General features: G+C 33.5%; 1 protein-coding gene across 3 annotated transcripts; it reads right to left on the reverse strand.

Annotated features, from left to right (window-relative positions):
• Window positions 1-5,546: 5,546 nt before the first annotated feature.
• On the reverse strand, window positions 5,547-12,238 carry LOC120265243 (primary amine oxidase-like). 3 transcript variants are annotated; one of them, XM_039273131.1, is made up of 5 exons: window positions 11,012-12,238; window positions 9,236-9,349; window positions 8,719-9,000; window positions 7,352-7,449; window positions 5,547-6,051 (listed from the first exon to the last, which is right to left on the reverse strand). In XM_039273131.1, exons 1-5 carry the CDS (start codon window positions 12,191-12,193, stop codon window positions 5,841-5,843), a joined length of 1,887 nt encoding a protein of 628 aa, XP_039129065.1. In that variant the 5' UTR covers window positions 12,194-12,238; the 3' UTR covers window positions 5,547-5,840. The 3 variants fall into 3 exon arrangements, with proteins under 3 accessions (XP_039129065.1, XP_039129060.1, XP_039129070.1); XM_039273126.1 differs by having other exon boundaries at window positions 8,551-9,000; XM_039273136.1 differs by lacking the exon at window positions 7,352-7,449 and having other exon boundaries at window positions 5,904-6,051; window positions 8,551-9,000.
• Window positions 12,239-22,826: the final 10,588 nt, after the last annotated feature.

A 22,826-nucleotide genomic window follows, 5' to 3' on the forward strand; every position in this document is an offset into this window, starting at 1 on the left:
CTAAATTATAATTATTTTAATCATTCACATTTAGGCTGTTAATGACAAACTGATTTAGCAAGTCATGTCATGTAATTTACCATGTCAGTCATGTGGATAATAAAATTTATTTTTAATTATATTATCTTCTTCCCCCTCACCCTCAGTCAATACCATCTCACTGTTACTCTTGAACCATATCTCTTTTTCTTATACTTTTTTTGTTCTTTCTTTATCTAAGGGATGCAAATATGCATCCGAGAGGGTGGGAATGAAAAAACTGGAAATGAGAAGGTTTTTATTGAGTGGGAATGAAAATATTGGAAATGAGAAGGTTTTTATTGAGGATGATGCCACCACTTTAGCCTAGAGGTGGGCACGGGCCGTCCAGTAACCCGGCCCGGCCTGTGCTCGGCCCGGAACCGGCCCGGCGGGTCACTGACCCGGAGGACCGGGCCAACAACCCGTAACCGGCCCGTCATAGAGACGGGCCGGTTACGGGTTGGGCTTGGCCCAGCCCGTGACCCGGTTACAACCCTGCCCGGCCCGTCGGGCCCAACCCTTTTTTGAATTTTTTTTGTTGAGTGGGACGGCCCGCCGGGTTGACCCGTCGGGCCAACCCGGCCTGTCGGGTCAACATGGAAGCCGGGCCCGGCTTCCTGTGACCCGGACCCGCCCGGTCCGACGGGCCAACCCGGCCGGTTGGTTCTATACCCAGCCGGGCCGGGTCCGGGTCGGTGGGCCGGTGAACCGCAACCCTGCGGGTCGATCCCGCCGGGCCGGTTAACAGGCCCATGCCCATCTCTACTTTAGCCTGCCTGCCATTAATAGCATAAGGGTGATCAAAATAATTATAATTTTAAAATTAAATGTCTTAATTAATTTTTTTTTTAATAATTCTATCTGGATAGTTCATGAGTGATTATTCAGATAGTTTATCTTTTATTCTAATCCAAACAACTTACAAATTAACAGGCTATCAACGCATGGAAAAAAAAAAACCCAAAACAGAATACCAAATAAATCCACTAATATGCAACAAAATCACAATTGCTTTATTATTATTATTATTATTTTTTAAATCATAACAAATAGTCAAAGTCAACGCTAGGCGTTGACTATCTCCACAAACGTGCAAAAGTAAGCGCACGCGCCTCATTGTCCTCTTTTTCTATGGAACCCGCGCAATTGTTCTTCTTTTACCAAGAAAAAAACCCCGAACACCAAAAGACACCGAGTCCGAGTCAGAGTCAAAGTCAAAGTCAAAGCCTTGCTCCTTAATATTTTTCCACCTTATAAAAACCACCCACTTCCTCACCCTCCCAAACCACAGCACTGTTTACAATTCCCTCTTTTTCTCTTTGTTTCTCTCTTTCTTTCTCTGTGTTTCTGAATTCATTCAAAATCATAGAAAAAGTATAGAAAAAAGAGAAAAACTATATATATATATATATGGATATTCTTCTCATCATGAGCAACATCAGCACAACTTCCTCAAAGATCTCTAATGATGGCAGCTGGTGGAGGAGGAGGAGGACACCGGTGACCTCGCCGGAGAGCTTCAAGGAATCACCGGAAACGGCGGTTGTTATGGAGAAGAGTGTTTGTGAGGAGGAAAAGAAGGTGGAAGGGAAGCAGATAATGAAGAAGAGGGTTTGCTTTGCTCCAGAGTTTGATGGGCTTAATTGTTTTGAGAGTTTTATATCTCAGTGAATTTATTTATTTATTTTGGGAGGATTTTGTGATGGAATAACAATATGTTGATAAAAGATAGATTATAAAATCAAGAAATTAGTTTTATTCTTTAATTAATTATTTTGAAGTTTAAGGTTTTACTTATTTATTTTTATTTTTATAGATGAAATTTTGTCAGTGATTTGTGCTCATTATGAGTTTGTCAAAAAGGAGAATTGTTATATGTATATTAACTAAAATTATAATTCAAGTTTTGTTTTAGATGTTAGGTGGTACATAGTTGTATGATACATGTGATTTTTGATTTGGTAATGTGAACTTTTGAGTTGAAAGTAATTTCATGCAATTTTGAGGGCATGTTAAACAACTTATCTTTTATTGCAAAGAAATGAAAAAAATAAATAAATAAATAGATTAGTGGGAAAAGGAATTGAAGGTCCGTGGAGTCCTTCGATCCTCCAAAAGTCTCCGGAGCTAAAAAAGACATCTTAAATATATTTATTTTAAACAAAATTTTCATTTAACTCAGTTTTTTTATATATTTTTTAAAATTTTTTCTTTCCTTCATAATTTTTTAGTAAGTCATGGTAATTTTTTAAAAATATATAATTAATTTAAAACAGTAAAATTATAAAAAAAAATTAAATAATCAGCCACCTCATTTAATAAATTAATGATTTATCTATTTTATTAAAAAAAATACTCAATCGCTTCTAAGACATTAAGGAAAGTCAACATGTATACTTAGCCTAATGAAACCAAAGGTAAACTCAATTCACCATATAATTACTGGTTCATGCTAAATTACATGGAGCATACAAATTGCAACGAACATATCAACATATTGCTCAACTGAGAAACAAAATTTTATAAAATATTAAAAAAACCTGAAAATAATTAATATAAATTATTTCACAAGACCTCATATTAGAAAAGGCACAACCCATTAACCATTGGATAGTTAGCACAACAATATGACACAAAAGGAGCAAGAGTTCGAATTCTTCTTTCACAATACCGTGTTGTACTGTTCATGCGTTGTATATTTTGGTTTAATTAATACTTTTCATCAATGTTGTTTATGATCCAGGTGTGAATTTTATGAGAAAAATAGTGATTTTATCTCTCCGGCGTTACAAGAGCAGGATGATTTATTAAGAGGTCAAAAAACAATCATAACTTATGCATCTCTATCTATCTGTCTCTTTGACAATTTTTTAAATAGAAACGTTTATCGCTAAGTCAAAAAAAAAAAAAGAAAAACAACACAATTCCCAACATATATTATTCAAACCAATATTATTATCCCCACCCATTGCAATGCGCACTTAATTCCAATATCTACATCAAATATACATCCAATTGAGCAAATTTATATTTCACAATTGTTGTGGCATACCTTTGCAATATATTGTTTTTTTCTCGTAAAGACTTCATAAATCACCTAGTTATAAACAGTCCTGTGGAATTTAGGGGACGTTTGGCTCATGGATTCATGCCTTGTGAGTGGGAATGGCATGCACCCATAATACTTAAACTCATGTTTGGCAACAAAGAAAGGAGTGAGTAGTGGGTTGGCATGGGAATGAGATGCATGCATGTGGGGCATTTCCAATCCTCCCAAAATTGGGGGGATTTGGACTCTTTAGTAATAAAATGACTTTTGTACCCTTCATTTATTATAATAAATTATATTAGTTAATTATTTATTTAATAAATAAATAATTTTTTAATTATATAAATTAGTTGAAATAGTTAATTACAATTAAAAGAAATAAATAACATATTAAAAATATTAAATAATAATAAAAGCACGTTATTTATTTATTAATTAATATAACAAACATGTGTTAAGTTATATTAATTAGTTGTAATATTTCATTTTTAATTAATTAAAATAAATAAGTAAATATATTATAAATACTTAATAATAATAATAATAATAATAATAATAATAATAATAATAATAATAAATCATGCTAATTATTTATTATTTTAAATTATATTAATTAGATGAAATATTTAATAACAATAAATTAAAATAGTTAAATATATTAGAAATATTTAATGATAATTATAATAATTATTTACTATTAAATATAAACTATTGTTTTCTACAATGTCATTTTATTCATATAAAAGGGCATATGTGTAATTATACTATGTTTTTCTCTCTTACATTTTTTTATTCCTAACTCTCATTCCTCCAACCAAACACCTTTATCATTATCCTCCCCTTTCCCCCTATTCTCATTCACACTCCTCTTTTTCTCTCATCCCCCCCCCCTTCCCATTCCTATTTAACAATCCAAACTGGCCCTTAGTTATTAATAAAGATGATGCCTTCTTGATCATACTTATGTAACGTAATACACACACACACATATATATTAGAATGATGTCATTGCACTGCGAACTGGAAGATCATCCTCAATATATGGTGGTGCCCTGAGAATAGAGTTCCTTCTGAAGAAATTAACAGGCTTGAGTTCAAAGCCGGAGGACACGGTTGGCATGATAGGGTAGTCTTCTTGGCAGGGAATGTGGTGAAACCCTAACGTGTACCATAGGACTATGTCCTTATTCTCTATTCCTCGATCCCTGCCAATTATTTTGATTCAATTGGTTAAGCCCTGCAATCATTGGTAATTAAGACTGAGAATATTTTTGCATTAAGAGAAAATATAATAAAAAGATTTAAAAAATGATTACATTTATATTTTTCATCATCGACAAACTAGATGTTAATATTCACAGCAAAATTACCAAATATTTGAAAAATGGCATATCCTCTCCTATGATTCAACTGTTTTGGTCCTCTGACTAAGTATGAGCAGTTCTAATGGGAGAAAATTTAACAAAGAGGCAAGGGAAAAGGAAACGGGGGAGAAGAGAGCCAAGGGAAAATATAACAAAGTGTACCAAGGTTGAAAAGGGGCAGAAGAGAGCCAAGGGTAGATAAGTATCCACTTCCCTTCCGATTTATGACGCGCACCCTGGCGCTTCCTTGTTTTCCACCCAATCATACAAATTCCTTTGACATGAGAGGCCATAGATAGAGATTTGTATTGGATTAAGGGTTAGTTGTCTTACAAGAGCGCTATCCCATTTTTGATGCATTCATACAAACCCTTGTGACATGACAGATCATAGATTGGGGGTTTCTATTGGAAAAGTCACCAATCGCTGTCCAAGCGTGATTGGGGTATTTTCGGGTCACCTTGACTCAAACAATTTGAATTAAGGAAGTTTGTAGGTTTAGTACTTCAAGTTAGATATCCGAGGGGGATCAGTGCTTAAGCACCATCTTCACCATCTATTGATTTTCTCCTTGTTCTCTTTTTGTGCATCTAACATTCTTTTAACTGTGTTGAATCATCATTTCTCCAACTTGTGTTTAAGGTTAGATAACAAGTTTAGAGTGTATGCAAGTAATCTCATTCCTTCTAGATATGATAATCCAACATTTGGGATCTTTATTACCTGGACACTCATATACTTGTGGTACAAATATGCAAAAAATGTCATGTGCAAAAGTAAAAAATAAATAGTAATTTATATAAAAAATATATAACCAATTTAAACCAGTAAAATTAGAAAAAAAGAAAGGTTTTAAAAACTCAGCCACTTCAAAGGTATTAAGGAAAGTCACAAAGCATGCAAGGTCTAATTAATTTAACCAAAGGCAAAATCAATTCACCAGATATTTACTGGTCGATGCTAAATTACATGCATGGAGCATACAAATAGCAACGAACAGATAAACATAGAGCTCAACTGAACTGACAAACAAAATTTTTAAAAAGATCCAAAATAAATAAATAAATAAATAAATAAATAAATAAATAAATAAATAAATAAATAAATAAATCTTGAAAATAATTAACATATATTATTTCAGAAGACATCGGAGTAGAAAAGGCACAATACCCAACGATGTGCACTTCCAATATATATCTACATCAAATAATACATCCAATAGGGCAAATTTACATTTCATAAAGCTGTGGCATACCTTTGCAAGATTTTTTTTTTTCTCCTAAAGACTTCATAAATCACCTAGTTATAAAGAGTCATGTGGAACTTAAGTATTAATAAAGATGATGTCTTCCTAATACTTATGAAGCGTAATAATCCTAAGCTTGCATACACACATATATATATAATTATAATGATGCCATTACACTGCAAACTGGAAGATCAACCTCAGTATATGGTGGTGCTCTGAGAATAGGGTTCCTTCTGAAAAAATTAACGGGCTTGAGTTCAAAGCTGGAGGACACTGTAGGCATGATAGGGTAGTCTTCTTGGCAAGGAATGTGGTGAAACCCTAATGTGTACCATAGGACTATGTCCTTATTCTCTATTCCTCGGTCCCTGCCAATTATTATGATTAAACTGATTAAGTCATGCAGTCCTTGATAATTAAGACTGAGGATATTTTTGCATTAATAGAAAAATGTAATAAAAAGAATTAAAAAAATTGTTATGTTTATACTTTTAGTTATCCACAAGCTAGATGTTAATATTCACAGCAAAATTACTAAACATTTGAGAAATGGCATATTCACTCCTATGATTCAACTGTTTCGGTTCTCAGACTAAGTATGAGTAGTTCTATTGCAAAAAAATATAATAAAAAAGGGGAAAGTAATTTTTTTCTTAGGTATTACGTACATATATTATACTTTTTGGTTCTCTGTATCCAAACAAACACTAATTAAATGCATTATTGTGTCAAATATTGTAATTAAAAACATGTAGCTTATTTTGATGTTTTTTAATTTTTTATCATCGTTAAAGTAAAACGTTAAATATTGATTATAAAATCACTAAGGTAGTATTTGTTTGGAGGAATTTTGAGTTAAATATAATTTAAGTTACGAGATTTTTAGAAATCTAGTATTTGGTTCACAACATTCTAAAATCTCATTTAACTCAAATTACATCTAACGAGTGATTCGGTTTTACGACCAATTAGACGTAAAACTAAATCCCTTATTTTATGATTTTTTTCACATGCATAACTTGTGACTTATATGTGACCAATTAAAGAAAAACAAATTTTATCAAGTATTCATGGATACTTTGGTAGGATATAAAAATTATAAAATCTAATAATAAATTTAATAATTATTTAATAATTTATTTAATAATAAAATTAATAGTTGAATGAGCAATGCCATAATTAAAATCAATATGGTAGAAATGTATGAAAACTTCTTAAATATTTTTTTTGTTGCGTTAATAATTAAATTTTAAAATTTCAAAATATAATAAAAAATTAATAAATATAATAATAATTTTAATACTAATTTAATAATAAATTAATAGCTAAACTAATTAATATGATATTTTAAATTATTAAAATAACATTAAAATATTTGATATAAAAAAAATAATTCTAAATTTATAAATTTTTCTAACCAAATATAAAATCTTATAATACAGCATCTACAGTTACATTTAATTAAACACTGTATTTAATTATATTATATTTTAAAATCTATATATTTTTAATTAAATTATAATTATAAATCTATTGTATTTACAGTTACAATCAACCAAACATCACTTTAAATGAAATAGAAATCAACATGCACATGAAAGGAAATTAGAAAAAGGACAAAAATGAAGGCCGGCTAAAATTTACAAAGATGATAATTAATGTAGGTACCTATCAGACCATGTTGCAAGAGTGTCATCTCCATGGCCCTGGTACACAAAACGGCCACCTGCCCATTGTTCACTCTTGTTGTATGGAGTTACCCATATCTGATCAAAATTATCTCTAATTAATCATGTTACACATGTGTGCGTGTGTTCATTGTGATGGTGTTAGCTCAATTTTTTAAAAGTTTTAATATCTCTCTATAGTTATTAATACTCAAATTAACAAAACTTACGCATTGGACATAATTTTTTTTTTTAAAAAAGAAAACATTGTGCACAAATTACTTCAAACACAAACTTTTAATTATTACACCTCAACTATATATATTAAAAGACACTTAAAATCCCGACCTCCCATATAACAGTTAAGTGCCTTAATCACAACATAATTCTCTACTAAATATTATATCATCTATTAGGTATTGACCAACTAAGTGCATTCATTTATATCATGGACATAATATACCTCATAAACACATGAGGAAAGTATTAATAACAAATATATATGTTGAAAATATAGTACCACATCGGTTGTGTAATAGAAGTGTAATTGGTTTATATATATATATATATATATATATATATATATATATATGTATAGAGAGCTGGTCATTAAAGCGTCACTCTAGCTGTACTAAGTTTGTCAGAGTTTGATCGGGAGTTGAACTTGAGGGGAAATATAATCTGCACGTCGATTTGTGTAATCAGAAGTGTAATGGGTTTATATATAGGTATAGAGGGTTGAGTACTCAAGTCCCACGAGATTTTTGGTGTAAGGCCACTAACCCCTAAATAGAGCTCTATAAAGGGTCCACTAGTAGAAAATATAAAAATCTAACGTACCAGTATCGGGAAGCGAATATAGTGGAGCCATCGATGTCAGTACAAAGTCCACGTAGTGATGACCTCCAGTGTGTGTAGGGACCTGAGAGACGCAGTGGTGATCAGTCCATGTAAACGGGACTTACGGTGTACTGAGTGCATGCTGAGTTCGACCGAGTTGAACTTGAGGGAGTGTTGGAAATATAGACTACGCCTCGGTTGTGTAATAGAAGTGTAATGGGTTTATATATAGGTATAGAGGTTGAGTCACTAAGTCTTGAGATTTTTGGTAGTAAGGCCCATATAGTGCTATATAGAGCCCTACTAGTAGCAAAATATAAAATCTAACAATATATATATATATATATATATATATATTACCTGATTATTTGTGAAAGCACCCCTACGTTGTGGAGGATCATCCAAATCAAGCAAACTGGCTGCAGTGGCAGAAGGGACTAGTTTGTACCCAGAGGGGTTCCCAACTCCTGAAGTTCTTGAAGGATTGATAATATGGAACTCATAAGGATCATAAAGAGAGAGTTTAACCTGTGCATCCTTCTCAGTCTTTGCAATGCTCCCTATGACTTTCATGTAGCTTTTCCTGGGTGATTCACCAGGAGATGTCTCTTGCTTGATCATATGAAACTTGGCAAAGGAGTTGTCAGGGCCATCAATGTCCATGTCCATGTAGAAGCTCAAGAAATGGTCATGGACTACACCAATAATGTTATCTGTTATTAGGGTTCCATGCAAGTCTTCTCCTTCTGGGACTTGGCTCAGGTTCTGGTATGTGGTTCCCTTCACTAGCAACATGCCACTCAGACTAACCTATCATCAGTTTCATTGGCATATAACTCCATGCAGTGTGAAGCAGTGAAAGAAAATTTTTAGAAATTAATATATGTAAGTGAAGAAAATATTTAAAAGCTATCATTTTGATTTTGATTTCTATATAAATCTGTGTGTAATAAATAAATATTTAAAAGTATAATGTTTATAATTAATTTAAACGTATGTATATATTTTTTATACACACTATAAATAAAATTGCAGTGAAAATTACCTTAACTTTGATGATGCCATCAGTTTGGAACTCCCAATCAACTATGTAGTCATAGTTGCCCACAGAAGCTGCAGTGCGGACCACCAATGTTATTTTTGGTCTGGCCTCTCGTATCTGTATTTTAACAAATAAAATAGAGTTTAAAAATATAAAATGTAAATAATAAAAATAAGCCATTAAATTGGAAAAAATCTAACATAAAATTATAATATTACTATCACACTAAAAAACCATCACACGTGATTTCATCGTAAGTGACTTGGAACTTAATTCCTATCAAATGAGCTTCCATGCAATATTTATTTTTACTAAATAAAATGTTGAAAAAGCAACTACCTTTCATAATATTGGTTGGGGATTATTACTTACCAATATTTATCAAAAAAAAGTTTAATAACATTTTAACCTTAATGAATTGATGAGCAAGTTTTAATATATAATAAAATAATAATTAATTATTTTTTAAAAAATACAATATACAATTTCTAAGATAAATACTTGGCACAATAGATTTTTCCTCAATCAAATTTAACTGTTTAAAACATATCAATGTTTTTCTCCATATTTAAAAAATATTTAAAACATGCAAATCTACCGTCCGTATCCTTTTTTTTAAATGAATAAATTATTATTTATATAAAAAAGTTACAGGATAAAGCAGAGTTGATAAAAGAAAACAGAAGAGAGAAAAAAATGAAAAATAGGAAAGAAATCCACAACCACAGTCCACAAGTAGTGGAAGGGAAAAATAATAAAAATATAAACATAAAAAAAAAATGATGCAAGTATACGAACAAAGGATGAAAATGTAAACGTAGAAAATCCAAAGCAAAGAATTGGGGAACTGTGTCATCTTTAGGGTGACACGTGTATGACCAACATTGGTCTCCCATCTTCTCGAACTCATATGATATATTAAATATTTAAATTTTAATTGATAGTTTGATATTAAGTAAAAATTAATTTCAATTGGTAATCAGTACTTTACATCTTTCTCCATCATACTTGTTTATTTGCGAAGAACTAATATAACTTATTAACTTTAAATTGAATTCAGTTTTAATATGAAAATCTAAATGAATAAAAAGTCAAAATTATATATTCAAATCAATATAAATTCAATTAGCTGATATTATTGTCTAGGCCATCAATTTTAATGCATATTAAATATGACTAATATACTTAATATATATTTTTTTTTCTTTTGATAACAATCTAATATAAAAATTTAAATGGATAAAAAAGGTCAAAATTATATATTCAAATCAATATCAATTCAATTAATGATATCAAATTATGATTTTTAATAATTTTTTTTTTCAAACTCATCAACTTTAATACATATTAAATATGACTAAAATATTTGATTTTTTTTTTGTTTTTAATAAAATAAAAAATTACTATTTATATTATTCATTATGTAAAAAAAATTCAACCACACAATTACAATCAGATTATGCGAAAAAATAGATTTAAAGATTTCTAAAAAATTTCATCACAACGTTAACTAGTTGAAAGATACGTACAAATATCATCCCAACTTGACTCATGATCGTCTTTATGCTATTTCAATATATCAATCAATCTTTTTCTATATCATTATTGCATTTAATGTTTTGTTGTTATATTATTTATGTTTTGTTCCATCAAATATGATCTAAAAAAAATATTTTTATGGTAATTGACTTTGTTACCTCTCATGCGGCTAAAGGGGTAAAAATAGTAAATTTCAAGATGGAAAAAGAAGGAATAGAGCATTAGAGTTAGAGAACTAACATGGGGCTGAGCGTGGCGCCAGGCGACGTCCCCGTCGTACCTCTCGAAGATGCAGATCAAGTCCGGGCGCACAAATGGGCTGCCATCGGTGGCGGCGAAGACGGCGTCCATGTAGTGCGCGTTGCGGGGGCAATCGTTGAGCCTGACCAGCGGCATCGAGCTCACTCCGAAACCATATTCCCCCGAATCCAAGTACGTCTTGAAATACCACCCTTCGCTCGGGTCCATGTACGGCACGAACAACTCCGAAGCGAAACCTTGATACATCACACTCCTCCATTCACCGCTCTCCGGGTCACGTAGCCTCGCACGTGACACCACAGAGCCAGCACGTGCATCGGGCTTGAGGTGAAATTCCCAACTTGCCCATTTGATGACGTGGCTATTCTCAATGAAGTAGCTGGGTCCTCCCACTTGCTCTAGCGACACGGGATTGATAGGGTTTGAAAAGGACCGGGGTTTGTTACGCTGGGTGGAGTAGCGGTAATCGGTATCCTCACCGGCGGAGATCGGGATCCCGGGACCTGAGTCGGAGATCCTGATCACGAGAGCGGCATCGACGTCGACGATGGCGGTGAGGCCTTCGATGGGGCGGAGATAGAAATTGGGGGCGGCGGCGAAGCACTGGACCTTGACGAGCCGGCAGTGATCCTCCTCTGAGCCAAACCAGCCGGGGGAGAGGGGGGCGCAGTTGACGTCTGAAGAGGAGAGGCCTCGAGCATTGAGTGATTGGAGGAATGAGGGATCATTGAGGGCGGTGGCGATGGCGCGGCGCATGTCGTCGATGGTGAGGAAAGGGAAGCCGGAAGGGTTGGAGTGGTGGAGAACGCGACCGGAGGGAAGATCGATAGAGATTAGGTGGGTGTGGCCCGGGGGAGAGTAGGCGGTGACGGTAGCACGGCGAGGTGGGAGTGGATCGCCAGGGCGCCAGCGGAGGACGATGAGCTTCGGGGGTTCATCGAGGGAGATGGAGTGGATGGCGGGGAACTGGTTCGGGGCGGCGAAGGGTGGGTAGGAGACGAGGATGGATCGAATAGCGGCGATCTCGTCGAAGGTGAGAGGATCAAGAGGATGAGAAGGTGTGCGAGAAAGGATCGGTGGGGGATCGGAGTGGAAGGAGATGAGGAAGAGGAGGAGGAGGAGAAGGGCGGCGATGGGGAGGAGAGGTCGGAGAGACGCCATTGTTGAGCTTCAGAGAGCTTCTCGCGGTGCAAGGGATCGGTTATAGGCTTTTTAATATATTTGATTTTTTTTTTCAAAGATTCTTCGCTTTTTTCGCAGATAAGTCCTGAATTTTATTAAAATATAAAAAATGTTTGAGAAATCTTTTGTTTAGATGCTGCTTTTTGTGGTTGTTTGTGAATATAAATTATTTGTAGTACGAATTTGAGAAAGTTTTTTTTCTGAAATTGCTAAAACACCTTTGAAGTCGTAATATCGCCAAAAACACCTCTAGCTATTTTCAGACTCCTCAAAACCCCTTCCTTTTCAATACAACGATTTTTTTAAACCCCAAACATCTAATAGATGATCGATAGAGTTAATTTGGAATTTTTGGATCGAAATTGTCTCCTCAAGGGGTTAAGGCAAGTGTGATGAGGGTTTGACTATAATGCCCTGAGTACAATGAGTTTCTATTTGAAAACGTGTTTCTATTTAAAAATACTATGATGTATAGGTCGCTTTAAAAAACGAAGCCTCGCTTAAAAACGAGCTTTTCTATTTAAAAACGAGCTTTTTGCTTTAAAAATCGAGCTTTTCGCTTAAGAAACGAGTTTTCCGCTTAAGAAATGAGCTTTTCTGCTTAAAAGAGGTCTCTGCTTAAGAAATGAGTTTTCTATCTAAGAAATAAGGGTTTGTTTAAAAACGAGGTCTGCTGTTTAAGAAACGAGTTTTCGTGCAGGTATTTATCACCCCCAAAATCTCTTTATCGCAGACTGGACCGGGCCAGGTGAGACAAAGCACGCTCCATACAATCACGTCACGCTGTATGAAAAATGGGATTTCATGTTCGTAGAAAAAGGGTGCAACCTTTCACGCCTCGCCGACGATTTGAGGAGATGCGGTCTTCCCCGAGGTCAACGACGTAAGAAGATGAAAGAGATGAGGTCGACGATGCGAAGACGTACAAGACGAAGACGCAGCGATCGAACCCTCATCGGCTACCGCTTCCTCCCTCCGCTCTCGCCACCGACTTAGGCACCATGGATCCAAAACCCCTGAATGATCCCTAACCCTAACCCTATTGCTATCCATAGTCATGGTCTCCGCAATGAGAATGGTTCCGTTCAGTTCAAACTCCGCCTTATCCGACGTCGCCACCGAAGACCTCACCACTCCGATCGCCGAGGAACGCCGCCAACCCGGATCGCCAACGCCATGAAAGATTTCTCCTAAGATCCCACACGAAAGCAGCTACCTTCGAGATCGCCCGCCGATCCGAGCTCCTGCACTCAAGCCGCTCGCCGAGATCACGGACGCATGAGATACTCAACGTCCCCTACCAATGAGGTCTCCTGCTTAAAAATAAGCTCTGCTTAAGAAATGAGTTCTGCTTAAGAAACTGAGTTCTCTGCTTATACGCTTGTTTGTCTTTGTTTAACTATCGACTGTTTCTGCTAATATATCAAGGCTTACGCTTAAAAAAAGTGCTTAAATATCGCTGCTTTCTATTTAAATATGTACGAGTGCAACCTTTCACGCCTTCGCCGACGACGAGAGCATGCGGTCTCTCCCGAGGTCGATCGACTTAAGAAGATGAAAGAGATGAGGTCGATGGCTATGGGAAGACGGCATGAAGACGAAGACTTAAGACGGCGAGATCGAACCCTCATCGGCACCGCTTCCTCCCTCCGCTCCCCGCCACCCACTTAGGCACCATGGATCCAAAACCCCCGTAATGATCCCTAACCCTAACCCTATCAGTTATCCATGCTCATGGTCTCCGCAATGAATGGTTCCGCTCAAGTTCAAACTCCCGCCTTATCCGACGCCGCCACCGAAGACCTCACCACTCCGACCACCGAGGAACGCCGCCAACCGGATCGCTAACGCCAATAAAAGATTTCTCCTTTAAGACCCCACACGAGCATGCCACCTTCGAGATCGCCGCCGGATCCGGAGCTCAAAGACTCAGCCGCTCACGAGATCGCCACGATGAGATACTCAACGTCCCTACTCAATGAGGGTTTCATTTAAAAAAACGAAGTCTTTGTTTAAAAATAAGCTCTCTGCTTAAGAAATGAGTTCTCTCGCTTTATACGCTTGTTTGTCTTTGTTTAACTATCGATGTTTCGCTTTAATATATATGCGCTTACGCTTAAAAAGTGCTTAAATATCGTTGTTTCTATTTAAATATGTACGAGTGGCCAAGATTAATTGGTTTTATATCTAGGATTAATTTATCATGTAAATATTTGTTTTTCTGTTTAAATATTAATGTTTTTGTTTAAAAATGAGTTTTAGTGTTTAAAAATGAGGTTTCTGCTTAAGAAATGAGTTTTCATGCTTAAGAAATGAGGTTTCATGCTTTAAGAAATGAACTCTCTGCTTAAGAAATGAGTTCTATGTTTAAAAAATGAGTTCTCTGTCTAAGAAATGAGTACATGCAAAAATGAATGCAAAAAAATGAAAAAATGTATGCAAAAAGGTTTAAGGACAATGATGAAATTTCATAATGAGGGTAAAAAGGAAGTGAAACAATAAAGGAAGGGTTATTCTGAGGTACGCAAAAACTCACAGGGTCTTGGGAAGTTTTGAAATTATCGAGGGTAAAAAATGTAATTTTCCCTTTTTTTTTTGAAAAGGTGGATAAACCACTACCATTAATTAAAAAAATCAACAGACTAATCAAACCCTCCGAGGAGAGACAAAAACCAAACTACAACATCAGACCACAAGAAGTGGTAAAAACAGGGGAAACATAAATCAAAACAACCGAGTAACGGCACCACAAAGCCGCCCACACACCCCAAAGAATATCCTCGTAGGCTAGCCCATGCTGCCTCCCCGAGATCCACCAGAGGGAAGAACCCCTCTCGACTTCTTCAACGCGCTGGACCTAAAAAAAGTCAAGGTCTCCTGAATAGTAGAAATGGAATCTTCCAATTTGACTCTGGATCCCTCCTCAACTGAAGAGAACCAAGACAAGGGCAAATGAGCAATTTTTATAATGAGTGCATGAGCAGACAAACAATGCGCATGAAAGATGCAATCATTCCTAGACATCCAAATACTCCAAACAATCGCTTTCACCACTAAATCTCCCAAGATCCGATAAGCAGGTCGAACAAGCGACATCCAATTACCCCAAACTGAGGTCATGGACAGTGGTAAATCCGGCAATTTAAGCAGATGGGCAAAATAACCCCACACCTGCCTAGCAAAAGCACACTGCAAGAATAGATGGTCCACCGACTCAACCTCCGCATGACAGTGTACACAGGTAGCAGTAGGTAGACGATTGCAACCTCTCTTAGCAAGGTTCTCAAGAGTAAGGATTTTATTATTCCAAGCTAACCAGTTGAAAATTGTGACTTTTTTCGGACAAAGGTTACGCCAAAAGAACCCCGCCATCGGACATCGTAATCCTCCGTCGACAAGGAAGTTGTAAAAAGATTTGACTGAGAAAAGTCCATTTCACCAACCGCCGCTTAATATCCCAAGGCCCTCCCGACCCCCGACACCGTACGGAGAGCAAGAATATCATAACTCGAATTGAACGGAGACTCATCTAAAAGAGAGCACATCACTAACCGTCGTTGTGGAATTGAGACCTTCCCGAACTCCTCGTGCCGATGTACATAGGAGCTTGCCCGTTAACCCACCGATCTTTCCAAAAGAGGGTCTCCGTTCCTGAGTTCACTCCTTGGATAATACCGCCTCTTAATGCCGGTAGGCAGCTCACGACCCCTTTCCAGAAGAAGGAGATCCTACCTGAAATCTTAGGAAACATGTTCCATCGGTTCAACCCATAATTAAATATAACGATATCCGCCCCACACCAAGATGGATCCGTCATGAATTTTCACCACCATTTACCCAACAGTGCAGCATTAAAAGTCTGTAGATCTAAAATTCTCCATCCCCCATTGTCACGAGGACGACAGATGGTTTTCCAACCTACCAGTCTACACTTAGGATGGTCAATGTCCGGTCCCGACCATAAAAAATCCCTTCTAACCCAACAGTGCAGCATTAAAAGTCTGTAGATCTAAAATTCCCCATCCCCCATTGTCACGAGGACGACAGATGGAGAAAGATTTTTTAGGAGGGAATCTGGAATCTCTTGAAAGCGCTAAGGTGAGAAGGTATATTCTTGATGAACGGTCTGGATTGCTTGATAGACATAGTGTGGAGACATCGCCAAACGGGTAAGATCAAGGTTGCCGTTGTTTTAGCTTGTGAGTTGTGAGATAATGTGAAAAGTGTCTTTAATTATTCTAATTTAAGTAATTAATATTAAAATTACATACAAATAACCTCTTGTGGCCCTTAAAATATATATAAAAAAAAAAATCAAACTAATTAATAAGACAATTACTATATAAGATGTGATTTCGCATAGGAAAAAAAAACAATCAATATTGGGAAGAAATCAGAATAATATTACTATTAACAATGGGTATTGCATATCGAGATTGAAAAAATTATCATGTATAATGGGAACAAGAGTACCTATTTTGAGAGATTAAGGGTGTATTTGGATGGAGGTAATAAACACGGTTAGAATGGAACCATTATCAATAGTAATTTATACCCATATTTGGATGCACTACTGTTAGAATGAGAATGGATATGTAGGGAATAAATAGTGGTACTGTAGATATATATATATATATATATATATTCTCCCCAAAATTGGGAGGAATGGAACTATTTGGGGGGGATGAATAGTATTAGCCTTGGAAATGATATTTTTGCACCTTTGAATATTTAATTAAATAAAACTTATAAAATTAAATAATTAACTATAATAATTAAATTAAATAATTAAAATAAAAATTATTATATAAAATTACAATAATAAAAATAAAATGACATTTTTGCCTATTACACTATTAATTAATTAAAATGAGATATTTAATGTAAATATTTAATTATAATAATTTTAATAATAATAATATTCAAAATATTCTTTAGATAAAAATTTATTTATATTTTTGTGTTTCAAGGGTATATAAAAATAATTCTATCACATTCCCTTCTTAAATTTCTTTCATTCCCAATGAAATATTTCTCCAACCAAGCACATTTTTCATTCACATACCTATTTCTACAGTGTTATTTCAATTACCTTTCTCATTCCCATTCCATGAACTAAACGCACCCTAAACACTAAGAATTTATTTAATTCAAAATAAGATTTCAATTTAATTTTTTTCAAAACCTCATTATTATGATTATACAAGGTTGTCAGACTCGGACCGGCCCGGCCGGTTCAATCGGAAAAACCGGGAACCGGCCATGTGGCCGGCCCGGGTATACCCCATTGACCCGGGTATTAAAAAACCCTGTTAACCCGGTGACCCGGGCGGTTCAACTGGGAACCGGTTGACCCGGCCGGGTCAATCGGGTCACAATGTTTATTTTTTTTATTTTACAATATTTAATAATTTATTATTATTTTCTCATTAGAAACCACAAAATCGTGTATATTTATTAATATTAATTTATAATTTATAATCAATAAATAGAATTACAATATATACATATATATCATAAACATACTAACAAAAATTAACATTTAAAAATAAAATATATTAATGTGTTTTCTAAATACTTTCTAAAAATTTAATTTATTAAGAAAATAAACTAATAAATGAGTGTAATTTTATTATAAAAATATAAAATTAAAGTATTCTAATTAAATAAAAAATATAAGAAAATTTAAAACAAAATAAAAACTCAATTGAGATATAAGAATTAGTGAATTAATTTCTTATTTATTTTAACAAAATCAACCAATAAACAAACAAATAAATAAATAAATAAATAACACTGAGAGAAGTTCGATAATTATATATTAATATAATAAATTTGTAAATATTTAAAAAATGTAAAAATAAATAACATAACTAGAAAACTCTACTGTATATAAGGTCATTTATCAATTTAAATATCAAATTTGAGTAGGTTTTTATAATATAATTATGGGTTTAATATTATATTTGCTCATTATTAATTATTATAATATTTTTTATATTTAATTATTGACCCCGGTTCGACCCGATCGAACCCATTGACCCCTGACCCCTGGGTTTAGCTGGGTCATTGCCCGGGGCCGGTCTGACAACCTTGTGATTATAATAACTAGGGAAAATTGCTTGCATACCCTTGTAAAATAATGAAATTGCTTAAATACCCCCATAAAATACAATTTGCTTGCATACCCTTATAAAACTAACTTTTTTAACAGTTAGGGTTTATGGAATTAAACATAGTTCCCACATAACCCAATTTCATAAAATTACCCAATTACCCAATTACCCTTAACATCATCCAACGATTCCAACCTAAGCCATCTGAGAAAAATTCTTAAACTTTTCAACCACTCAGCCGCCATCTTTTGGGGTTCCTTTCTTACCAATCTCTTCAAGCCACGCCATCTCACTCGCAGGCTCTTTCAAATAGGCATCAGAGACATCTACACCGTCCCCGGAGGTTTCAACCTAACCCTATTGGACCATTTTACGCCCAACATCGTGCCATTGCGCATGTGTCGTTACCTTCACCGTCAGAGGTCTTAGCGTGATCAACGCCGTCGCTAGAGCTTACTCGGAGAACCTCCTAATTGTGTTCATCGTCGGCGGACCAAACACCAACAACTACTGTACTAAAAATTTGATGTCCTTTAGAGAACTTGATGGTAAAAAACTTGATATTGGATGGATGTTCAAAAAAAATTATTGGACTTCTTTCGTATAAATTTTATATGTGATTATATTTTGAGTAAGTGTATAAAATTATTTGTTATATATTGTTATATGCCGTAATTTTTACTTATTTTGAGGTTGTATTTGTAAAGAGCATGTGATAATGTAAATTTTTTTTGAGATGTTTGTAAAAACCTTAAAAATATGAATTTACTCATAAATTCATGATTTTTAATAATTTTTAAAAATAATTAAAGCGTATATTAAAAAAATACATTGGTTATCTATTATTTAAATAATTTACAGCCTATTGAATATAATAAAAAAATTTGATGGATATATATTAATAAACCCATAATGGTCAAATGAAATGAGTAATGTCTATAAAATAAGAAAAAAAAAATTAGAGGGGTATATAAACAAACCCATTTTGGTAATTTACCCTTATTCTATCAATTGATTTAACATCATTAAGAGTTAACTTAACCATAGGGTCATATAAGCAAATATAATTGATTTGAAGGGGTATACAAGCAAATATCATTTTTATGAGGGTACTTAAGCAAATTCATGATTTTAAAGGGGTATGCAAATAAAAAACCCTAATAACTACTCCCTCCGTTCCTTTTTATATGTGGTAAACCCATTTTTCTTTTTATCTGTCATTTTCTAATGTCAAGAAGCATTTATTATTATTTTTTCAAAATTACCCTAACACTTTATTCAATTTTTTTCTTGGAATTAAATATGAGAGAGAAATGAAAAGATATAAATTAGGGGCAATTTTGGAAAGAAAACAATTTTTTTATAAAAGTTTGTGAAATAACTAAATTTATTGGTATATGAGATTCAGTTTTTATAAAAAGTAACGGAGGGAGTATTAATTATCATAATTAAGGTCTTAAATATTTTAAATGTAATGCTTGATTAACGTCATCTTTCTTTCAACTAACATTTTTTTTTAATAAACTCTCAACTAACATTTCAAGATTTATAATAATAAATTATTTTGAATGTAATGCTTGATTAACGCCATCATTCTCTGAACTAACATTTCAAGATTTATAATAAATAAATTAATACCTAAAATATGTATAATTTGTCTAGGAAATATTACTTATTAGTTACTAGAATTTTTTTGTTTATTCTAATAAATCTTTCTGATGTAAGTATTTGAAGTTATCTAGTCATTGGACAAAAGATTTGAAAAAATTAAATATCTTTTTAACTTAACAATAAAGTTGTTTAGATTTTTTTTTAAAAGCAATTCTACTCCTTCCAGTTATAGCTCCCTTTAATAGCCCTTTCTCAATGAAAGCTTGACGGCTCACAAAATTTCATTCTCGAGGGACACATGATATTGACTCTGCATTTAATTTCTTGTCTTATACTTCTTGCGTTATAATTAGATTGGAGTCTTTTAATTTATTTTTTTGGTTTAGATTCTCTTTTACTTTTGAATTGCCCATCTGTTAGTTTCAATTGGCTTTCTTTGTTTTTAAATAAAAAAACAATGGATTATGAGCCAAAATCTTCCTCTTTAGTTTTTTTTTAAATAAAAAAACTATGAGATAACTTTTTGATGTTAATTTTTTTATTTTTATTTTGATAAATATAAATAAGTCAACTGTCAAAAATATAAATATACATAGAGTTATTACCTCGACACATCTTTCTCTTATGGTAGATTAATGAGTAGGGGTTCAAACCTGTGGCTTTGATAATGACATGAACATCTTTGTATTATTATTTTTTTTTAATTAATAAAAAACGTAGATTAGTGCCAAACCTTTCAATGAGTTGTTTACATTAAAAAAGATTAATTAATGTCTCATTCACGTATTAATTGAATAAAAGATTTAAATAAATATTTTATTAGATATATTAGAGACCCTAATGCCTGTAATTTTTTTGAGTTGTCTTTGATTGTTTTTACTTAGACTAGTTTATTATGGACGAACATGGTAAGGCAAATTCATGCTGCAACGCATTTATACTCATTAAAATACAACCAAGTTTTTTCTAGTATTTATTTATTTATTTATTTTTAAGTTAGAAGTTTCCATGCTAATACAAAATTTTCTATTACATGAGATGTGATGTGATATGAATCTTGAATTCTTTCATATTTGCATAAAATAAATAAATTAATTATGTATAATACTAGCTACCAGAGAAAATTCTCTAATTGTACTAAAGGTGATATTTTATAGTTATAATTTAAGATGTTTGCAAATAAACACTTGTTGATCAAAAAAAAAAATTTTATAAGGCTTTCAACATTTTGCTCAAACTGATTTACAGTATGTGAGCTCTTAAAAAGTGCGTTGATAAAAATTAAAAAAAAAAAAAACACAACACGATAAACAAACTAAATAGTTTAATTTATTAAAAATATCATTAATTAGTTTTAAGTAAAATAAATAATATTAAAAATGCATGCAAATAGTACCCTCTTTTGTCTCTTGAAATATTATAGAGTTTATTCTTTCTAAACAATGGTTTTAGGGTAAAAACACTGGAGCAAAGACTTTAGGTTTCCAATTTTAAAAGGAAAATTAAAATAAAAATCTGTAGTTTCCCACTTTCGTTGATTAAGGACAAAGAATTTTTTTTTTTTGAATCTATTCATTGTGATTTTCTCAGCTAGTAAAAAATGATAAAATCATCAACGCCATTAACAACTGTTTATGTGGCAAGGGCATAATCATCAAATCCCATAAAGTATGGCTGGCGTGGCAAAAGAAAAGAATTTTTTCTCATATTATGTGCCACTTTGGATTATGTTTGTCCATCTTATTAGTTATTAGGGAATAATCTCTTAATCAACCAAGTGCTCCTTTGTCAATGTGATTTGCCTCAATTGTCATCAAGCTGCAAACAATGAAGATTTTCCTCTTCTAACAAAGATTGCTAGGATTTTGGATCCTTTGAGTATCACAAAGAATTGCCTGTTGAAAATTTAATCATAGTACGGCATATGACATCTAAGCATGTAAATATGTCATATTATAAAACCAGGGTATGACATCTAATATGTCACATTAATTAAATAATTAATATGTAGCGTAAGCAAGATCACTTACCTCTAACCATAGCAAATCAGACAAGACAAAAGAAGGGATTAAGATTTGCACTTGAAAAAACCAATGGCTCTTCCAATCTATCCCATTCTCTCCAGTCGATCGGGCTGGATATTCACGAGAATATTAGATCGGGGACCTTTGGTGTTGTACTATATATAATCTTTACCATCAAAGGATTAACTCAACTTAAAATTTAAGTAGATTATTAGTCAAAGTGCCAATTAGAGTTAACTTAGAATTCCATTAGATAAAGTTATGGACCACTTTATTCAGTATTAATTCAGACCGGATTAATATCATTATGAAGTTAATTCAGAATAAAATCCAAACTAACATTGCTGAGATTGCGACAAAGACCTTCCAGTTTTCTTAGAAACAAGCTACGAATCATCAAGTATTAATCTCCTTCACAGTTCTTCTTCGCATACTTTTCCATTACTCTCAATCCCCATAGAAGATGCTTCTTTTCGCACACAAATAGTTCGATTTGTTATGCATTTAGAGATTTATAATAGAATCCCCTTGAAAAATAATTTTTTTTTCTCACAGAAATATATCAGGGTATTTTTTTTTTCTTTTTTGTGTATTTTATGTTATATCTACGTTTGTCATCATTAGATGATAGTTTACCTTAAATGCAACCTTTTAATTTGCGTGCTTCTTGTGATGTATCATCTTAGAAAGAGTAGTTTTTGTTTTGTTTTTGACCTAAATGTGTCAAATGGTGTGGTTCATGTAATTTGATTATTTTGTATTAGAACATCACTCATGGATTATCTTAATACAAATCAAATCACAAGTAAGGCTAATTTTTCTGTTCTATATGTTTATATTGTTAGATGGATTTTATCGCAA

The sequence above is a fragment of the Dioscorea cayenensis genome, chromosome 1 (genome assembly GCF_009730915.1).
Source record: "Dioscorea cayenensis subsp. rotundata cultivar TDr96_F1 chromosome 1, TDr96_F1_v2_PseudoChromosome.rev07_lg8_w22 25.fasta, whole genome shotgun sequence".
Classification (NCBI taxonomy): Eukaryota; Viridiplantae; Streptophyta; class Magnoliopsida; order Dioscoreales; family Dioscoreaceae; genus Dioscorea; species Dioscorea cayenensis.

What these genes read in the sequence shown, in the direction of transcription:
- LOC120265243 (XM_039273126.1), bottom strand. Translation starts at nt 12,193, where the DNA reads ATGGCGTCTCTCCGACCTCTCCTCCCCATCGCCGCCCTTCTCCTCCTC. An exon ending in GTGCTTTCACAAATAATCAG is followed by an intron (nt 7,450 to 8,550) that starts GTAATATATATA and finishes AATTTTGATCAG; the next exon opens with ATATGGGTAACTCCATACAA. An exon ending in CTTGCAACATGGTCTGATAG is followed by an intron (nt 6,052 to 7,351) that starts GTACCTACATTA and finishes AATAATTGGCAG; the next exon opens with GGACCGAGGAATAGAGAATA.